This window comes from Aethalodelphis obliquidens, unplaced genomic scaffold, assembly GCF_003676395.1.
Source record: "Aethalodelphis obliquidens isolate GAN/ISIS:26980383/991018 unplaced genomic scaffold, ASM367639v1 scaffold15, whole genome shotgun sequence".
Lineage (NCBI taxonomy): Eukaryota > Metazoa > Chordata > Mammalia > Artiodactyla > Delphinidae > Aethalodelphis > Aethalodelphis obliquidens.
In genome coordinates, this window is record NW_020837959.1 from 12,656,167 (window position 1) to 12,678,080 (window position 21,914).

Here is a 21,914-nt window from a genome sequence, read left to right on the forward strand (position 1 = left end):
CCTTGCCAGGAGCATGGCTGACAGGCTGTCCTCCTAGAAAAATGATACATATAGAGGAATTCCTTTTAAATGGCCAACTTTTCAAAGTCTGATTTTTTTTTTTCAAAGGTGGTTAATGCTTTTATGTTCCCGGCACAGTTCTAAGAGTTCGGTGTATGTTAACTCACTTTATTCTCACAACTACCTTATGTGGTAGATACTATTACTGATCAGCTCCTTTTTACAGAGAAGGAAAACAGGACTAGAGGTTCACTCACTTGCCTGTGATCACACAGAAAGTGGAAAGTCAGGATTTGAACACAGCCAGCTTGGCTACCAGTGCCATGCTCTTAACCTCTATGCTATAGGGCCTTCACTTGTCACAGGACGTGGTGCAGTTAGCCCAGACCAAGGATCAGCAAAGGGCTCCCTGACTGCCCCAATTTCCTGTCTCCTACAGTGGCTCATGTGGGTAGAATATATGAAAGTGGTAGTCCCTGTGTCCTCAGGTAGTCATCAACTCATGCACTAAATATGCTAATTGATTTCTGTAAAGATTTTTACCAGAGCAGAGTCACCAAACATGTGGCTTTTATTCAGAACACAAGGATGACTTTTGGAGGAGTTGAGATAATCTCAGTATTATGTGTATGTGTTTCTTAATTACTCCTTGCTGTCTTAATGGGTGCTTTGGTCAATAGTGCATGTGAACTGCACTAGTTTCCAAGTGCGACCCACTTCAACTTGTAAACGCCGCGACTGATAGGGAGGAATCACTTCAATTATTTTGAAATGGCTCTGATGGGTGGAGCGGAGTTTTATACTCCTGTGCTTTATTTAGAGCCAAAACTGGCTCCAGGATCGTATTTACCAAATGCACACTGAATACTCTTTGTTTTAACCTTATATGAAGATACTTGGCTTCCGTAAGAACCAATTTGATCATTTTTCTTGATCAAACCTTTGAAAAGGTTTCTTTTCAAAGAAATGCTGACAAAGAGCTCAGTAATATAAAAGACTAAGAGTGAAACTTTGGACCAAGTGAAACATGACTTTTCATGCCTTTTAAAGGCATGCTTTAAAATAAAAAATAAAAGCTATGTTTCCTCTGAAAGTATGTGAAAATTTGCCATTTTTGGAATCCACAATAAAAAAATACTTCAGTTTTGATTTCTTTCTTCCTCTTTTTTTTCTTCTATGATTAACTGAGTACTCTCTCAGGTGAGACACTTTTACAGGCAATTAATTTTCTTTATCAAAAGGAATCACATTGCGAGATTGAATATATTTCTTGCATCAGTTTGAAAGGAACTCAAAGCTTGGGCAGTGGAATTAATAAATGGTAGAGTTGCCTTTCTGTCTCAGTTTGGATTTTCTGGGAGGCAGACTCTGAGGTGGAGAGTCCAATCCATGGAGAAGGGAAGGAAGCACGATTGGGCCAAGGGAGAGGTTGGGCCTTGATGCAGTCTCAACAAAAGCCTCAGCCCACGCCCTGGGGAGCTGGGGAGCCCGGTGCAGTATTTGCCCTGAGTTGGGCCAAGCTGGGGGCCTTTATACTCCTGTGTCAATCACCTGGACAAGGGCTGTGCTGGGGGAGGGAGCGAGACTTTGGACAAGGCAGTTCTCTTTAGTCAGTGCGATTCCAGAGGGAGGCTGGCTGCTGCACCTGACTGCTGTCGCTCCCGGACACTGGGGAGTGAGGGCCTCAGCCTGAACGGGGAGCTGACTGCAGGCTGCGGCAGCCACTTACCCTTCTTTGAGTTGTGGCTGTCTCGTAGAAGCCAATGCCCTCTTCCGTTTTGTGTGCCTCTCATTCCTCAAGTGTAGAATCCCTTTACGTGTAGAATCTGCATTCATTCTAATCACAGGCCACTGTGTTTCCATTCCTGTTGCTTCTCATGCTTCTTGCTTTGCCAAATACTATATTTACAGCTCCTCAGCTTCCATCTCAAGAAACCCCTCCTTTGGGGAGCCTTCTGTGACATCTCCAGCTCTCAGTAATCTCCCATGACAGTCACTGGTATTTAATAATTTGGAATTTATCATGAAATACCTCAATACATGTATTTTGTTTTCAGCCATATGTATCTCTAGCTAGATGGTAACTAGATTATGATGATTTCAGATTATTTATAATCCAATAAGAATATATGCTCTTTTTTTTAATGTTTTCTAGCATTTTTTAATACAAAAATGTTTGTTAAATGAGTGGATCTGCAGTTTGTTTAGTTCCTTAGCCAAGAATGTGGATCGGGTATAGGCAAAGTTTATGAGAAACTATTTGAATTTCATAATTTTATACTTTCACTTATGTCTGTCTCTTCTGACACCATGGTTTTATTAGTCATTCATTCAAACAAATACATATTGAGTTATGTTCTTAGACACTGTTCTAAGCAGAGGGGATATGGTGGTGAATAAGACAAGGGCCAGACATCACAGAGCTTAAATTCCAATGAGATAACCAATAATACAACTGAAACAGATGAGCAAAATAATTACACAGTGTGATGGGTGTTATGATGGCAGTAAACATAGTGGTGAGATGGAATCAGCCACTTTAGATCAGGGCTGAGGTGATATTGTTTTCAGAAGGAAATGATTCTGCCATGGCCAGAGAAGACAAGCACCTAAGGCATAAGGAGTAGGAATTCAGTAGGCAGAAAGGACTCCATGTATTTAAGAAACAAAAAAGAGGTCTGAGGGATTGGACGGTAGTTGGCACAGCAGAAAACACTGGATGAGATTGGAGATGTTGGCTAGGGTAAAAGGTTTCAGATTTTATCATAAGAGCAGCGGAAAACTAGTGACTACTGTTGTTTGTCTTGTTTTGTGTGTGTGTGTTTAACTAGGAGGTAGAGGTGTTTGTAGGGCACACATCTGTAAGAGTATAATAAGCAGTATGTGTATGTATACCTGTGTGAGTGTGTGAATTGCACGTAAATTATCATTACAAAAACAGATGCTAAAAAATATTTTGCCAACCATGCTAGAGGTGAGATTGAATTACCTTTCTGTTCTCTATATAGGAAATGACGTCACAAAAGTGTTATCATAAGACAATGGGGATACAGTCAAAAATGTAAACAAAACATAAGGCATGTCAAATGGTTAATTCATAAAATGGCATGTTTTTCATATTCTTTTTCTATGTATTTATTCTCATATTTAATTCTATATTCATTTTTTGGATTCTTTTTCTTTAAGACCCCTCTTCCCCAAGTTTTATAACCTTCAGACCCCACAAAACCTGGAGCGGATCCACCTTTGATTGGGATGATGCTGTGATCTGACTTTTATTTTATGAACATACTGGCTGCCGTACGGAGAATGGATCAAGAAAGGACAGGGATAAAATCAGAGAGACTCCAATTTGTATCCAAACAATCACAATTCTTTGGAGTTTGGGTATTGAAGACGGCCATCAAAATGGTCAAGGGTTGGCAGTGGTTTTCCTTCATTGTTTTCTAGAGTCAACAGAGCCTTTAAGGGGGTGGCGCTGGTTAGCACCGTGTCACTTCTCACACTCTAATGTGTGTATGAATCACCTGAGCGTCTGGTTAGAATGCAGGGTCTCCTTCAGTTGGTCTGGGGTGGGGCCTGGGATTCTGCATTTCCAACAAATCCCCAGTTGCTCCTGTGGAAGTTCAAGGACCACATCTGGCGTAGTGAGGTAGTAAAGCACTGTGGATCCAGAGTCAGGCAGCCTGGGTTTCAACGCCCATTTTTCTACAAACTTTGTGACTTTGGTTAAGTTAGCTAATCTTTCCAGTCCTCAGTGTTCTTATCTATTAACGGGTGTGCTAATGGTAGAATCAACCAGAGAGGGTTATTGTAAAGGTTAAAGGAGATGAGCCAGACTAAGAGGCCGTCACAGTATAAGGGCACAAAAATATTTGATACGACTATTCTTGATGTAGTTACAACACTTGGTCTTCTTAACCAAGCTTGGCTAAGACTTCCTATGAATGATTACCGAAATTTCTCATGCATATAGAAAGAAAGGAAAAGGCTTTCTCTGCAGTATGGATTAAGTAAAATTAATCCAATCAATAAAAACTTATAAACAATGAAATATATTTGCAAATCAAAATTACCAAGTAATGGACTTCCCTAGTGGCGCAGTGGTTAAGTATCTGCCTGCCAACATAGGGAACACGGGTTCAAGCCCTGGTCTGGGAAGATCCAACATGCTGCAGAGCAACTAAGCCTGTGCGCCACAACTACTGAGCCTGCGCTCTAGAGCCCGCAAGCCACAACTACTGAGCCCACGTGCCACAACTACTGAAGCCTGTGTGACTAGAGCCCGTGCTCCACAACAAGAGAAGCCACCGCAATGAGAAGCCCACACACCGCAACAAAGAGTAGCCCCCGCTCGCCGCAAATAGAGAAAGCCCGCACACAGCAACGAAGACCCAACAAAGCCAAAAAAAAAAAAAAAAAAAATTACCAAGTAAAATAAATATTGAGACCAGTGAAGAGCGGGCTAAGCTGCTGATTAAATCACAGAATGTTGCATCTAGAATAGAAGTTAGAGATCTTATAGTCCAACTGGTTCATTCTACAGACAAAACCAAAACAAAGCAAATGGAAGAGGCCTAAGGGATCATGACTCTGGTCATCATATATCATGTAGGTGGGATCTTCTTATTGAAAAGACAACAGAAACCCTTTCATTGATATTTTGATATCTATAGAAACCTATCTTTATTTAGGTTGTCATTGTTGTGACAGGTCGAACTGTGTCCCTCAAAAGGACATGTTGACATCCCAACCCCTGGTCCCTGTGAACATGACCTTATTTGGAAATAGGGTCTTTGCAGATGTCATCAGGTTAAGATGAGGTCATTAGGGTGGGTCCTAATCCAAGATGACTGGTGGCCTTATAAGAAGATAATGTGAAGACAGACGCACGGGGCGAGACCCTGTGATGATGGAGACAGAGACTGGAGGGACGCAGCTGTGAGCTAAGGAACGCCAAGGATTGATGGCCTGCACCGGAAGCTAGGAAGAGGCAGGGAAGGATTCTCTCCATAGCTGCAAAGGGATCTCGGCCCTGCCAACTCCATGATTTCAGACGTTAGTCTACAGAACTGGAGAGAATTCATTTCTGTTGCTGTAAGCTACCCTCTGTGCGGGGCTTGGTTCCAGCAGCCTTGGGAAACTATAGTACTCTTTATCCTTTCTCCATTTTTTCACAGGTTTACTTTTCTTCTTCTGCTCCACAGAAAGCTTCTAGAGAGTAGGAACTGGACTTTGCCCATGTTCGTGTTCCTTGAACAGCTTAGCAGTGCTTAGTCGGGGCTCAGTGAGCATTTGTTGAATTGAAGTAATTGTAGGCTTCCCCAGAAATAATGCAGCTCATTATTTGTTATTATAAAACACCTATAATTTGCTTGTCAGCTTTTGACATTGTCATCGAGGACATAGAAGAGGTGCCTCTTAGTTGCCAAGAGATGTTTGGATAGAATGAGGAAATAAATACTGATAGGGAAACCCAGGAGCGTACTTTAATATTATTTTAAGAAGAGTTACTAATATTCACTGAGAGTTTGCTATATGTCAGACTCTGTTCTCCGTGGTCAGTGCACATTCTTTCATTGAATCATTATAATGTCTAGGTGAGAGAGATCCTGTTAGACCCAGCTTACCGATGAAAAACACCGAAGCTCAGAAGCTGTAAAAAGCAGAGTTGAGAGTCAAACTTGAGCCATAAGACTGTAAAATTTGCTCTTAACCACTAGACTATTGGGAAATGCAGACGCTGATCATTCCTTTCTGCAGAACTGAGAGATGCTCAGCTTTGTGTTTATGGACGATAATGTGTTTAGATTGCTCTCCATATAAACGTGTGTGTGAGAGTGTTGCATGTATATTTATTCTGTGGTATGTTTGTTACCTCCATATATATAGGCCATCAGGTTCCTCAGACATATTTAGAACTTATGAGCCAGGTTTCCTAAGCTGCCACGCTACCTTTTTTTTTTAAGATTTTTTTGATGTGGACCATTTTTAAAGTCTTTATTGAGTTTGTTACAATATTGCTTCTGTTTTGTGTTTTGGTTTTTTGGCCTTGAGGCCTGTGGGATCTTAGCTCCCCGACCAGGGATCAAACCCACACCCCCTGCATTGGAAGTCAAAGTCTTAACCACTGGAGCGCCAGGGAAGTCCCTGCCATGCTACTTTGAGTATACTCTTCTCCCTCTGTAAAGCCACAGGTTTTATATTTAAGTGAGCGGGTTTCCACCTTTGTGTGCGTTGCAGCACTTAGTAGAGGAACAGAGAGCCTCAGCAAGGAGAGCACTTTCCTGTTGTTTTGCTTTTGTACTGTTGTGGGGTGACCCCTTCGTTTGAAAGAAAGTTCCTCTAACGAAAGAAAAGTTAGATTCCCCTAATTTAGATCATTTTAGTTTACACAGGAGGATTGATAAATAAACTTCTCCCTTTGTTTATATAAGCCCAAGTCCTGAAAAGACCCAAGAGCAAAGTTATCAGAGAAAGGAATGACTGTCTGGACACAGTTGGATTTTAGGTGTGTGTGATCCATGTGTGACCTTTATCTAGGAAATCATTCTCTCTGGCTTATGTGACATGTTCATCTTTTTAGGGGCTGCTTCATCATGACTTAATGACATACGCTTATTGGGAAAAATTCAGTGACTTTCAATATTTTTATTTCAAGAGAATCATATTGAAGTTTGATTTAAAAAACTGGATGACACTGGAGAGATGGTGCAATGTCACATTCCCTCCAGCTGCCTCTGGTCCTAATAAAGAATTAGGCTCTGTCCTAAACCTAGAATAGTACTTTGCAGCCCAGAGCTACAAAATATTTCATAAATTGTATTCTTGCTATAGGGAAGAAAACCTGTTTATATATCCTATGAAAGGATTCTTATCATGGCTTCATCTTAAACTTGGATGAATGGTCTACTCTGAATTCTTTTCTGAAATTTGGGCCTGAAAGTTTGCCACAAATAAAGCTCACGTCAACATGACCGTAGAGTTAGGACAAGCCAGGGCTTGAGAGTTCTGCTGCTCTATGTGATCTTAAACGAGTTACTTAATTTTTATGTGTCTTGATATCTCATGTACATTCCAGGTATAATAACTCCTTCATAATGCTAAGGATTATGTCAAGTATATATGAACAAAACAAAGTTACTTTCTGATTATACCCTATTTCATGAAAATAGCTATATGTTTTCACCAACTTTTCTGAAATGGTTTTATTAAAATATAGGCCACATAGCACATATGACATTTACATGGGGGACCTAAAAGGACACCTCAAATGGGTGGGCCATCGTTCTTCAGAGTCGCTGAAGCAGAGGGAGAAAGTCACATGACTGTTGGTCATGCATTTGAAATCCCCTGGACAGCTGTGGATCCAGTCACCCTGAGGGCAGCCTCGGGAAGGTAGTGTTGATCTAGAATCAAGCTGCTTGTCACAGCAGAGCCTCTGTGTATCTTGATTAAGAATCTCTGCGGCCGTTAGAACTTACTTATTAGTTATTAGTAATTCTCCTCAACAACCGGGGTGAGTTTCTATATAGAAACCTATATGGACTATTTCACATAGTGCTTGACACATAAGCTAGTCCCTGGGGAATATTCTCAATCCCAGTCCTTCCCCATCCCTGCCACCCCCCCTCCCACCAAAAGCATGGAGGGAAGTCACTACTGTGTTCATTTTGTATGATTCGTTCTGATTCATAGTGACTCAGTCATTTCTATGGACATAGCTCAGTCCAACAGCAATGGTAGCCTAATATTTCGGAGACCCTAGGATACTTGGCGGGGAAGAAGAACTCATTCTTCAGCGAGCCAGTATTTCCTTGTCACGGACGTCAGAATGTTGAACTAGGTTTTGGTTTGCCTGGCTGCCCCAAAAGCTTTAAAGTGTTGCAGAAGAACTGTGGTTAATAATAAAGAGAGTATGTTTCTGAGTCTGCAACATTATTTTTAGTTTGGGCTGCCCCAAATTAAAATAACACCTTCCTATCGGCAGATAATTATAGAATAATTGATATTTAAGTATTTTCTGTGCTGAAGAGATAAATTAGTTTTATCCTCTAAGGTTTAAATTTGTCTTTTGATTTTGATGTAGTAAGTACCATAAAAAGTCAGTCTACTGATGAAAATTACACTTCATAAACCAGGTGTGAAAATTTTTGAGTACAGTTTGTCTTAGATTTTTCACTTAAAATAACAACTTGTTCTCAAAACTTGACACCTTGAACTAACTTAACAGAGAATGTTTTCTTGTCAGGAGTGACTGATGGAGTAGCAACTTTTCTTCTGCTTTTACAGTAAAAGAAATTGCTCACCCAAACATATAGCCAATTTTTCAAACATCCACAAAGGTGTGAAAGTATTTTTACCCTTGGAATTCCTGATGGCACTGTTTAAAAATACAAGTGCCTTTATTTGTATATGCCTGATCTGTTGAATGTTTGTGTTGTCTACCCTTATAAGGGGTCTCATAATCACTCAGAAGGCCTGAAGCTTTAAACCTGCCATGGAGAAAATCTTCTTCTCTCCCTGTTCCTGCCTTGGCCCATAGAGGAGGTGACTTCCGCCAATCTCTGCATGACAAGGACTGTTCCCACCTTCCCTGAGAAATATCATGGGCCCCAAAGGACAGAGAAAGAAGACTGAGAAGGTGCCCCGCACCTCTCAGGAGGCCTCACTTTGTTGAGCACCTGCCCTCAGGTGTGATGCTCAGCTCTTGTGCTCTCCTCAGTCCACCCAGCCAGGATGTCCACGTAGAACAGGTTTCATCATTCTGCCTCTATCTGCAGCCTAAGGTCTAAGACACATTGCTCAATCAGGCTCTTACCTGAAAGCCTGTCTTATGGATTAATGGGCATTTTCTTGTCTGTTAATTAACTGACGTTTTGCTCCCCATTTGGTTACTGATCTCTTCACATATCTTCATATTCAGGCAGAATTCTGAAGATGAGGGCTGAGTGGTGGGATTTATTTTTATTTCTAATTTCAAAGGATAATAGAAGTAGTTCCAAAATGATCCTTGTAAATTGTTTTTCTTACTGTTAAAAAGCCCAAAAATCCAAAGCCTGCTCTTCTTTGAAGCTACGAAATGTTATCTGTATGAATGTAAAAACCATTTGTTTTGGCTAATTATCAATCTGTCTCAACAACAAAAAAAGGAGGATGACTAGAAATCCTTTTAAATGCTTCTTTTATTTCATTGGTTGTACATTGGGTGAGTGAACTGAATATTACAACCAAAACATAGAATTGATACAAATTAGACTCCTGTTTACACTGTAAGGTAATGAATGAGGGAATTCTTTAAGTGTTACAGAAAGATTTAGTAGAAATGTTACCAGTGATATGGCTCAAAAAATATTTAGGTGAAGTGCTGTTATATCCTGAAAACCAAGAGTGAAATGTAGTTCCCATACAAGTGGCGAGTTCATCTTTTAACTACAGTATTTGTTGAATTGCTATCATCATGTCTTGGATATTGGTGATTTTGTTCTGTAATTAAACAAAGCATTTAAGATTTATTCATCATAGTCAGACTTCTGAATATAAACAAACTTTTGGCAAATAATATTTATACAGAAAAATAGTTTTAGATCCTCTCAAATCCCAGAATTATTCTATAAAATTACATTATAAATAAATAAAAAGCAAAATCTGTTGTACATATATTTGTACATCTATGCATTTGCCTTGCCTCCTCCTTACTGTAAATGGCATATTTATGACTCTTTGCATATTACAATCACAATTCTGGAAAATGGATATCATAGTAAAAATACAGTCTCCTATATTCGCTTGGGGGTATAGGTGATGTTTCTGATGCTCCATTATTAAAGGGCTGAAAATAGTTGTGTGCTAAAAACTTTAAAAATCAAAATCATGAAACAAAAGAAAAAAAAGACAATGTTACAATAATTAGTCTACAAAAATATTTCAGTGATTCCCATAATTTACCTTTTAGTAATGTATACTATGTTTTCAATGAGTTTAAGTGAATTAACAAAGAAAAAAGAAAATAAGTTTGAATGTTTTAGGCAAGTTGTAGCATAACTACATTGTTATAGCTGAGAAAATTACAAATATCAATAATACATAAAGATGAAACTACCAAAGAAATACAAGTTAGATACAATACTTTCCCACAAATTAAAACAAATGCAACAATACAAGCACTATGTAAGATTACACTTAGAATGTGATTTTTTTTGATAGGGTTATCAAATCTACGATATAAGATAAATAGTCATTAGACTTTGACCAACATTAATTAAAATGGCAGATTTCTTTTTCCTCAAACAAAAATGATATGGTTGGTGCATCTAGTTTTCAGAACAGGCGGTGGTGCCAAAATTTAAAATATTTTACATTCAATCTCAAAAGTCAAAATACTTCAATCACTAATACGTTCACAAAGAAAATGGATGTTTTAAACAATTACACATAATAGTAATTCATAACAGCTGTTTCGTTTTTTAAACAATAATTTAAAAACTATGTAGGTACTGTATAGGCTATGTGCAACATATAAAATGTGAAATATGAAATATTTGGTACGATAGTGCTTAAAATAAACTTTAAAACAAACTTTCTGAACAAAATTTAATTGTATCGCTATTACCTTGAAGATCAACCAAGTATTTAAAAAAGTAAACAACATTAAAATATGTTTCATCCATATATAGTATATATATATGTATGTGTATATATATGTATGTACTTGTATTAAAGTTTTTTATACTTTTGAGACATAAAATATGCTTTAAGGTGAAAGAATTAAAAGAACTATTTTTTTCCATGCTGTAGTCAGTTACAACCTTTTAATCCAACTTTTGAAATGCAAAACAGTAATGGATTTTTTAAAAAGTGAAACTATCTACTTTTTGTTTACATAGTAATTTAGATTAAAGTCACAGTCAAATTTTCAGTGACTAAACTCAAACTTACTTAAATTAGAATATTATACAGATCTCCTCACCTACAGCTTCCTTGTTTGTCTAGGTTTTTAGTTCAGAAGAGTTATTCTGTAACAGGCAACCGGATGGTGAGTTTGAAAGACTAATCCTTTTGATTAGACTGTTGGCATGGGCCTCTCATTCTTGTCAAGCTGGATGAAGTCTGGCAAAATCTAGGCACTTCTACAAAGTCTCTCTTATAAAACAATTTTAAAAATATACTTGTAAAATAATACCTTCAAGACTTTGTTTGGTGGGGTATGAAGATCATACCGTGCAAAGTTTCTTTTTCAATCTAGTTAATGTTATTCTAGAATCACATGATTCAATGCGGCATCTCCAGGCAAACCAAATACCACACTTTGATGTGTCCCCAGTACTTGTGCTTGAATTTCCGTTCAAATTTTAGACCTGCAGGACAGGTAACGGTTTTACTTCACTTCTCATCTTTGCTGCAGCATTCGTGTTGTCAAGAAGTGAAACATAGCTTTGATCCAGTAGGTAAATGAAATGACAGTAATTGAAGTTAGAATCGAACCTGCCCTTGGAATAGGTTTTTTTTTTTTTTTTTAACTAATGCTAATTGTTTATTGCTAACTTTGAAATATTCTGAGTCAAAATGAGTAAATTGGTTGGACTTTCTGCATCAGCTATAGTTATGGAGATAAGACAATATTCCTAGGACAGAAACTATGTTTAGAAACCCTTTAAAAGTAAACTTTATCCTTTATGTCTTTAAACATCACAGCTGGTCTCAGGTAGTTAACTATCTTAGGTTGGAATATACTAAGCATACCATATTTAATACTCATATATGATATAGCAGCACTAGCTTCTTAGAGTTGTGGTCTGTCCAGAAGAACTAAATCTTTATTTAGCATGCAGTTTGTGGCAATTCTATTGAGGAGGAAACAGGATAGTATGTACAGTAACAATGTTTAGTTATTCTCAATGCAGATTCTTGGCATTCCATTCCATTTCTGCTGATTATTTCAGAATTATCTGTTAAAGAAAAAGACAAGTGTGATTTAGACATCCTTCTTGAGGGAACATAGCTAGTTTAAGTTTTACTCCTTGAAGATAGACATTTAAAAATAGGAATTTTCTGCAATTTCTCATAGTTTTGATGCAATTATAATTTTGCACAATCCCCACCCTTCATGCTGAAAATGTTTACACTTAAGCACTTCTGCTATGTGGCCACTGTAAAGAATGATGATTCAAATGCACACTATTTTCTGTAAAACTGTGACTGCATATATATGGGCATGCAGTGTGTTTAGACCTTAATCTCTTTTCTTAGTTTTGGCTTCATATCTCTTTATTATACGTTCAATTCTCATTCAATTAATATTTGCTAATGTGATCAGGAAGTCTAATCAAAGAATTAGTTTGTACGTGAAAGGTTCTTTGTAAAGATTAAATACAAATATTTAAAAATGTGTAACAAATTAAGTAATACTTATCTATTAACTTGCATTTATAATTCAAAGATATGTTCCCATCAAAAGTAATTTTGTTCCCAAGATACAATAACAATTAGTTTCAAATTCAGGAACCGTTTAAATGTCCCATATTAAAGAAAAAAGAAATAACATTCTAATAAAGTGTTAAAAACAGTCTTGATAATTCAAAAAGCCCAGATAAAACTAAACTATCAAATGCAAGTTTGATATAAGTTCATTTCCAACTCCATAACTTTGCAAAGGACAGGGAGTTTGCCCTGTGTGACCCAGTCAACTAAATGTCAAGCTTAAAAGCCAAGCTTTTGACACATTCTAACAAAAATATTTATTCTTTGTGCAATGCTTTGACAAAACTTTGTGCAATTAGTAAACAAAATGTTTATTTATTAAATAGCCAAGAGTCTTTGTTTTCGAAATAACAGGTAAATATTCTTTATGGTCAAGGTCAGCCAATATTCCTACACACTGGGATCCACTTCCCAATAAAAGCCTCATTTCTCCAAGTATGATTTCTTATCCCATTATGTCAGAATTTATACATGTGGATATTTTTTACGTTAAGTGGGTATTTCTGCAGTTAATATAAAACAGTTTTAGTACATACACTTAATTTCTCCTCTGAAATAAATATGAGTATCCTTTATTTTATTGGAATATACAGATATGTATGGAATTGATAAAAATAGAGGAAGAATTCATGTGTGTTAAATATTTATACTAAATGGAAACTCAAAACTTTGGATAAGATCAGGTCATTTTTTTGTTTTTCAAAAAGTTCTAGGAATTTAAAATTAATTGGGAAAAAATATCTCATGTACTGATATAAAAATAATGGGATATAATGGTTTATATGTAAATATTATCATACTGTCTTTGAACAGTCATTGCAAATAGCTAACATTCAAATTCTTCAGATGGCTATATTATAGCTTCATTTTTAGATTTAGATATTTGATTATTAAATAGGAATTATTCTGTTTCATCCCTTAGCTTCAATCTTGTCTGTAAGTTTTCCAAATAAGAATGTGCCCTAGGACATCAGATCATGTTTTTCTTTTGTCTTTCTTTTCACTTTAGCAGAAGCCTCTCTAAAATATTTATGGAAAACAAACTTGCAGTTTCTTAAATTGATATATATAATAATATATGCTTTAGAACATATTCACATTCTTGCTTATTAACTGAAATGAAAATGCCATATAGGATGAAAATTCCCAACCACCTGGAAAGAAAAAGTATCCTACAGAGAGCCCAGCAACGGGCAAATCTGTATTATAGAAATTAGTTAACAATGCTTTGGACTTGAATTTGACAAACAGACGTGTCCGACCACCCAGATGTAATTGAACTGTAAATCAGCCCTGAAGTTAACTAAAAGCATTAACTGGGCTCACCCAGACTGCTTTGCCCCTCTGCCTCAGCCTACACACCATCTGTTGTATGGATAAAGACATAAATAAAAATGACCTCTGGTACTACTGAACTCTCAGCCACACTGCTTCCTGGCATCTAGGCCAGAAAACTCTGGCCATACCCTGGTCTATGTGTTGGGCTGTCTTGAGGACTGTATGTGTGATGTTAAAAAATGAATTACACCCCCGCCAGCTGTGAGCTTCAAGAGGTTTAAGAGATTTGATCTTAGATGGTAGGAAAGCTATGGGTGTTTTTTGGTGGTAACATTTTTCTCAAAAATACCATTTGATTATTAAATTTTTTCCTGAGAAATATAGCTTTGTTGGTACAGTCTGAATTAGGTGTACTCTGGGGTGAAATACATTTTGGAAATATAGACAGATCAGGAATGCAGATGAGGACCGGTTCCCCACTGAGAGCCTCTTGTTGCCGTCCTGCCCCTTTGATCGCTGCTTCTGATGTTAGAAGGCACATGACATTACAGGTCGTAGGGCCCACGGGGAGGGGAGGACAGTTTCCAGCAGGAAGGAACCTCTGGAGGGAAGAGGAGGGCCAAGTGGGCGTGTGTCAAGCGGGAAGGGTGTGGAGAAGCTGTTTTGAGGGAAGGAGGGCTCTTCTGTCTAGTTTTTGCTATGGCTTTTCTTTAGTCAGATTATATTTTTAATTCACATCAAAACACCATAATTTAAAACAAGATGAATAGGTAATCTTGTGTTTCCCTATTGCCTCTCTTTGGAGATTCTCTTCCACACCAATTCAATATGAACATATAAAATAGGTTCTATATATGGAAACTTCTTCAGCCTCCATTGTAATTTCAATGGCCAGGAGGATCAAAAGCTTCAGGAGGGGGCTTCCCTGGTGGCGCAGTGGTTGAGAGTCCGCCTGCCGATGCAGGGGACGCGGGTTCGTGCCCCGGTCTGGGAGGATCCCATATGCCGCGGAGCGGCTGGGCCCGTGAGCCATGGCCACTGAGCCTGCATGTCCGGAGCCTGTGCTCCACAACGGGAGAGGCCACAACAGTGAGAGGCCCGCGTACCACAAAAAAAAAAAAAAGCTTCAGGAGGTACCTGAATATTTCAATATAGATACAAAATTCCTAAAAGAACAGGCTTATATGTGGTCCCAGAACATGGGCTCCTAGTCTGATATTGACAAGTCCTAATCCTGAGTTGGTCTATTTTAAAACAATGGTTAATTAAACCACAGTTCACCAAAGTGACCTTTATAGACTAGCTGTCAGTGGCATCCTTCCTGCCCTGAACTCATCAAAACTGAGGCTGATCTCCAAAATTCCTTCCTCAACCTCCAGGCACTGCAGCCCATGCTTTTTTGGAAAGGTCAGTCGAAAACTCCCCTGGGGACTGCCAGCATATGTAGAGGTCAGAGAAATAGCTACTACACTAGGTCCCCTAAAAGTCCCCTCCCTGAAGCATCGTTATTGTCTCTGTTTTAATTTTAATAGATACTCCCCTGATTTTCCAGGAGGTACTAAGAAATTTTTATCAAAGCCTTAAGAGCTATGTCAGTATTGCCGGTCATATTTCACAGACATGGAGAAGGCAGCATGAACAGTGTCAGCTGGCTTGCACAAGATACCAAGTACTTGTGCAAACCAGCATGAGCTTAGAGGTGTTAGCTCACTCTGCTCCCTGGCATGGGAATCCCCTCCAGGGTGTAGTGACAGTCTGCGATGGGACCAGGAGACAGTAATTCCAAAGAGCAGGTCTGTGCCTCTCAGGGTGCCAGTGGAGGTCAGTGCTCAGAACCCCTCTGCGAGCTTGGGAATCAGGGAAAGGCGAGGCCATGGGGTAGGGCCTAAAGCAAACAGAGCCTGGAGCACTGGATGAGAGGCAGCAATGGCTGTGTGTAAGAACCAGGTGCATAGCAACTTCTGATGCACCTGTGGGCTGCTAGGCTCCCTGCTAGGTCATCCCTGCCTGGGTGGTCAACCACATCCTAGCCTAGGCCTCCTCCAGACGGATGCTGCAAACGTCTGCTTATGACAGCAGAAGCCCCTACCCAATCAGAGTTCCACTGCTTCAGCTTCTAAGGAGCCCTGGCAAGCTGTATCATAGGAAAGAAATAGAATATATTGAACAAGTTGTATTTCTGTTTATCTCTCTGATAGACTAGTCCCTCAAATAAGTATTATTTTCTATAACAGAATCATGATGAAGATGGGGATTAAATATTAAAATAAGATTCTAGCTAACCTTTTACGGTAAATCAAAATCTTGAACTGAAAGCATTATTTTCAATTTCTTTTTCCACTAAAAGGAGAACACACAAAAATGAGAATAGCTGATGCCCACCAAATCGGTGATTCTGTTTTTAAGACAAAGACACACTTGATCTCAAAAAATGACTGCGTTCATAAATCTTCAGTGGACCCTCTAGTTTTGTTTTTTTTTTGCGGTACACGGGCCTCTCACTGTTGTGGCCTCTCCCGTTGCGGAGCACAGGCTCCGGACGCGCAGGCTCAGCGGCCATGGCTCACGGGCCCAGCTGCTCCGCGGCATGTGGGATCCTCCCGGACCGGGGCGCAAACCCGTGTCCCCTGCATCGGCAGGTGGACTCTCAACCACTGCGCCACCAGGGAAGCCCGGACCCTCTATTTTTAACAAGAGTGTCTGCAGGCAAAAATATCAGTTGGCTGCAACAGAGTCTACCAAGCAATGAACATCTCCTTCAGGTGGTTGGATTTAAGAATGTAAAGATTCTGCTTAATCCACATCCGTAAGTTATTCCCATATGAGCCCAGGACACAATGAGTCTCATTTTTATTTACTGAAGACAAAATATCTATGGCCTCAAAGAACATCAGATGGGTTGTTTCCCCACCAAATGTGTTATGAGCAACCATTTAATAACCCCTGCATCCCCAGTGAAATGCCTACCGTTGACTCACAGTGCGATGGCAGTCAAGCTCATCGCAGAGAGGACCGGGTTAGGCACTGCCTGAATACTAAGCCTACTGGGGCCAGGCAGGAAATGTGCATAAGTGGGTGGATCAGCCTGGAAGTGTGGCAGATGGAAGGGCCCGTGCCTAGAAGGAATGGAGCAGCAGGTAGTCACCTCCAGCCACCTGTCACCTGCAGAAGCCTGGGCTCTATAGTGCCTGACCTTTCCATCTGCCAAAAGAAGCTGGAAATTCAGCTGCTGATTCACATTATGGAAAACAACTCTGTATGAGTCAGATATCTTTGGGCTGAATTCAGCCATGAGCTGCTAGTTTGTGTTCTCCTTGAGCCTTACTTTCTTGAAGGAGATATCTACTAAGCCTGGATTGCTAGCTTCCTGAGCCGGGCAGTAGCCAAGGCTGAAGGCATCGTCCAGGGAGGCAGCGCTGGTGATGGTGGGCGGGATCAAGAGAGCACGTCTAATGGGGAGTTCATCCTGCAACGTTCAGACATTTGGCTTTCACCCAGAGGAACAGGGTACTTGACCCACCGGTACCTTCTACCCAAGAAGAAATTACTGACCTCCGTTGACTGAGTCACCAGATATGAAATACACATGTTGCCTTGTCTTTTCCAAGCTGATGATGGATTCAGAATGAGCCATCATGTGCCCTTACCTTTGGTGTGCACTTGAAAAAGAGCTGACCAGAGTGAGAAATGCACTCGGTTGAAAGCAAAATAGTCTGTGCAGAGGCTGAAACACTGAACTTGAAAGCATGAATACCACGAACTCAACAGCAGAACTAACTAGCACTCATGCAAGAGGGTTCAAAGAAGACAAATCAACATATAATTTCCTCAGTGCTTCCCAGGTATCAAGTATTAACACTTTCTGAGTTTTCTACCTTGTGGCTGATCTCCAGGAAATGTACACGTAAATAATTTTGGAAATTGTGAGCGTCTAGATGACTTCTAGACATGTTCGCACTTCTTATGTAAATGTGTTCATTGCAGACATTCAGAGATGTCAGATGAGTTATCCTTTAAAATGTTAGTTCAGTAGTAAATTCAGTAAGAACTCTTACTGCTTGGCTTAAATGATAGAAAAAAACATTTCAGTGAAAAGACCAACTGTTTCTAGGGATCCAAACCACGAGAAACAGTTAGAAAAGAGGGCTAATGAATGTTTTAGTTAAACATTCAATACTAACTCTCTTTGTAACGTTGAGTTTGGAGAGGTAGATACAATATACCTTATCAAATATCTGTGTGGCCTTGCTGAAATCTGAAGGAATCTCAGTGGCTCTGCATACCACTAGCATAAGAGCTCAAGCAGACATTTCCAAGCAGGGCTGTTGCATTAACTGGGTCCACAGCACAACCGAATTTCGTAAGGACAGGGGCACTGTCTCATTCCTCTTTAGATCCCTAGTATAAAGGATGGGACTGGCTATATAGGAGACACTTCTTAATTACTGGTTGCATGGATGGCTGAATAAGTAAGAACTTACCGAGGCATAATGCCACAATGTTGGCATCTACAGAAGACCAACAGGCCTCTCACAAGCAAGAGGTTGCGGTGGAGGCAGGAAAAGAACCCCTTGGAGAGTTTACATCTCTTACCCTTTCAGAGCAGCTAAGGCTTCAGGAATATCCAAGAAAAAGAAACATTCATCCCCATCCCCCCACCCCATGTTCTATACAGATAAAAGGAAAAATATTCCAGGCTGGGGGCAGAATCACTCAGAGGATGGAAACATGGCAGATAAACAAAAATGGCACCTGAAGAAAACTTCTAGACTTAGAATATTTCTTAGAAATCTCTTCTCATGGTTACAGGGCCCTGTTTCCTCAGAAGGTAATTAAAGAAAGGGATGTTTCACTGTCTCCTTAAACAAAACTTATTATTAATCTAAAAATAGACAACTGGAAGGAATTTCCTAAAAATATGGCCAAGCTAAGGAGGCCAGCCTGTTGCTCACCATCCCAGTATCTTTGTCTTTATTCACGGTATTCTTCTTGTTCTCTCACTCATGTCGCTCTTCGCTACTTTCCACTGGCGTTCCTCTGTCCTCCAGGCCCTGCGTTATTTAATATTCTCTGCATCTTCTCCCTAGCACTCCACACGTCTTCTCCATGGAAGCCTCTACTGTCTGAAATTCCCTGGTTTTGTCTGAGAGGTGAAACTTGTATTTTGGTTGAAGCAAACTATACAAAAGCAGAAAGACATTTGTATATCTTTGGCTGCCAGAGAATTCTGTACTTAATTCTAGGGTAGATTACTATAGATTAGCATACTATGAATTATTAACATCGAAAGCAAATGCCTTTGGTTTCTTGGTGGACATATGTTATCAGAGTAATTCTCGTGATATGTGTTGATCAATGAACACTTTCAAGAACTTTGACTTATTTCATGGCTATTTGTAAATTTTGTTTTTGAAGATTTTTTTTGATGTGGACCTTTTTTAAAGTCTTTATTGAATTTGTTACAGTATTGCTTCTGTTTTCTGTTCTTGTTTTTTTGGCCATGAGGCCTGTGGGATCTTAGCTCCCCGACCAGGGATTGAACCCGCACCCCCTGCATTGCAAGGCAAAGTCTTAGCCGGGGGACCACCAAGGAAGTCCCAGTATTTGTAAATTTTAATTGTATAAAAAGTTCAAAGATAATTAGAGGTGCATGAAAAGACACTTTGAAAACCAGTCACATTCATTATTTGAGTGGTACGTTTTTCCAGGGCAGGGCAGGGTCTTCTGCTGTATTTGATTTGTTTTCCAAGTGGAGTTTTATTTATACAGAAAAGGCATATACTGGGTTGTGGGAGAAAATTCTCAAGTGTGACAACCAGTTTCACTCTTGGGAAGAGCAACCTGAGGTTGGTGGGAAGGCCCACAATATTTAGCAGAACTTAAAGAGTACTTCAGTGCAGATTATTGTTTTGCCTTCTGTCATTAATATAAAGTTTACACTTAAAACTCTAATTCTTCTGTTTTCAATGACATATCACTTTGCTGATGACTCACGACTGTCTAATATTTTCCACTCTACGATATTTGAACAAAAAGACTTTTCAGATATACTTTCTAAGAATTATCATTTAAAATACTACTAACTGAGTTTTTGCATGAAAGGCAGTAACACTGGCCTCACTGAAGATTACTGACGAGGGTCCACACTGGCGATTTATATCATCTGGATAAAATACATACATGGAGCTTCTTGATTTGAGTAAGATTCCACTCCTTGCATGAGTCCAAGTCACCTGGAAAAGTCCAGCCTCTTGTGAGGATTGCAGCGATGCTCTGATCATGATTCCCAGCTCCACCCCTGAGGGGATGCTGAGGTTTACTTCTGTTGCTTTCATGGTGAGTGAGATGGGAGTCCACACCTCAGATCATCTAAAAATCCATACATCATTCATGGGTGACTTTTTCTCCAAAATGATATTTATAAGGAAGAAAGGAAAGGCATTTGAGAGGAGATTTTGTATTCCTCATGCCTCCCCCTGTTGCTATAGCAGTGTTGAAAAGAAAATCGTATTTGGGAGTGTTGTGTGCTCATTCAGGAAGAGAGGGGCTATGAGACCATGTTTGCTCTGCAGGTGCCAGAGCAGGTCGAAGTAAAACAAAATGCTAGATTGGAAGGGCCACACGACAGCCAGGAAAAAAGAAATTGGCAAATCAATTATAGCATCCAAGGCAAATGAGAAAGAGGGTGGTGTGAATGCATCTGGTGGCCACCCAGGACCAGGTTCCAGCTTTTACCTTCCTATCCATCCTCTGGCATTCTTGGTTCCACGCCATACATCCCATTCCTACTCCACACACCTTCCCCAACAAACATTCCAATCATGCAATGAACCATAGACTGTGGTTCCTCTCCCCTCAGCTGGTAGAGAAGGTGAAGGACTTTCCTATCACACGCTGTCTGGGGCTTTGGGTTAAGCATATGCTTTTGGCATCTTTCTTGAATCCTAAAGATGTAGAAACATCCATGCACATGGTATTTAGCCTCTTTCATCCTGTGAGCACAATATTATCCTTGAGCAATGTCACCAGTTAAGTAAACTATTATAGGCCAGCCTGGAGACCTAACCATCAAATCCACCACTGTCTCCATAGGAAAATTACTTGAGTTCCAAACCAAGTGGCAAAGGGAATTTTGAACAAACATTTTTAAAATTAGGGACTGTATGTATATTAAGGAAGGCTAAATTCCTCTACTACATCAAGAAATAATATATAATAATTGGGCCACACTATTTAAAAATACTGTAAAATATTATAGAAAAGGTAATAAGATATTTTTCTAAAAATATTAAGTTTAGAATATGTGCAGTGAGATACGGAGCAAGCAAGGCTGTCTGGGATTAGACAGGCTGCCCACATCTGAGGCTACTTCAGGGAAGGTGACCTCTGGACATGAAGGGAGAATCTAAGAAAACATTTTTTCTACCTTTAAAAACCAGTTTATGCAGCGACTGAAAAGAAATTCCAAAAGCATTCCTTTAAACCTGTTTTTTTCAATATGGGGTTTTGCTCCCAGTAATAAATTGAAGAATCAGGCCAAGAAAAATCACAGAAGCAGGATCCTGCTGGATTCAACATTAAGTCCCCAATCCTGCTCAGCGCCCTGCTTTTGTATCCTCTACCATTATGTTAGACTTAGGATCCTGGGCACATCTTGGCCGTAGTAAAACGGTGGAGCAGAATGTATAATTCAGTCTGCTAAGAACTGGTTTTTAAGACACCAAAGGCAGAAAATTAACCAAATGCTGGGATTCAGTGAAAAGAAGGGTAAGTTAATGTCATGCGCAGGACGTGAAGTGTGCCTTTGTGTATTGTCGTCATCGTCCACATTTCTCAAATTGATAGGATGACACTGCCATTTAAAAATTTCCAGCAAAAGTAGTTTTGTTTTGTTTTCTTCCTTTTTCGTTCTTTGCCTGGGTGTTTGTGTATGTGTGTCAGAGAGCGAGAGAAAGATGAACAAAACCACTCAATGTGTGTAAAATAATGGTGCAAAGAGAGTCCTGGAGTGGCATTTCGGGAGGCTTGTTTGTGCCACCAACCAGCTTTGTGTCCCTTCTGGGCCTCAGTGTCTCACTCTGCTTGTACCACATTGGCACCTCTGCAGTGTGGTGGGTAGTTAACCAGGTTGCCATCTGTCCTCCCTAATAACTCCT

General features: G+C 39.6%; 1 protein-coding gene and 1 long non-coding RNA gene across 9 annotated transcripts in view; one reads left to right on the forward strand and one right to left on the reverse strand.

The window, feature by feature from the left end:
- The window catches only part of LOC113625426 (uncharacterized), a 70,708-nt gene that overhangs the window by 35,830 nt on the left and 12,964 nt on the right, over positions 1-21,914 (forward strand). The gene's annotated exons all lie outside the window — the stretch shown is intronic.
- The window catches only part of MBNL2 (muscleblind like splicing regulator 2), a 152,519-nt gene continuing 139,772 nt past the window's right edge, over positions 9,168-21,914 (reverse strand). For 3 of the 8 annotated variants that reach the window (XM_027115962.1, XM_027115963.1, XM_027115960.1), the window contains one exon: positions 9,168-11,948. In XM_027115962.1, coding sequence (XP_026971763.1) covers positions 11,934-11,948 — 15 coding nt within the window. In that variant the 3' untranslated portion in view covers positions 9,168-11,933. Of the gene's footprint in view, positions 11,949-18,710; positions 18,937-21,914 lie in introns of all 8 variants that reach the window. The other 5 variants (XM_027115958.1, XM_027115961.1, XR_003434673.1 and 2 more) reach the window with 4 other exon arrangements.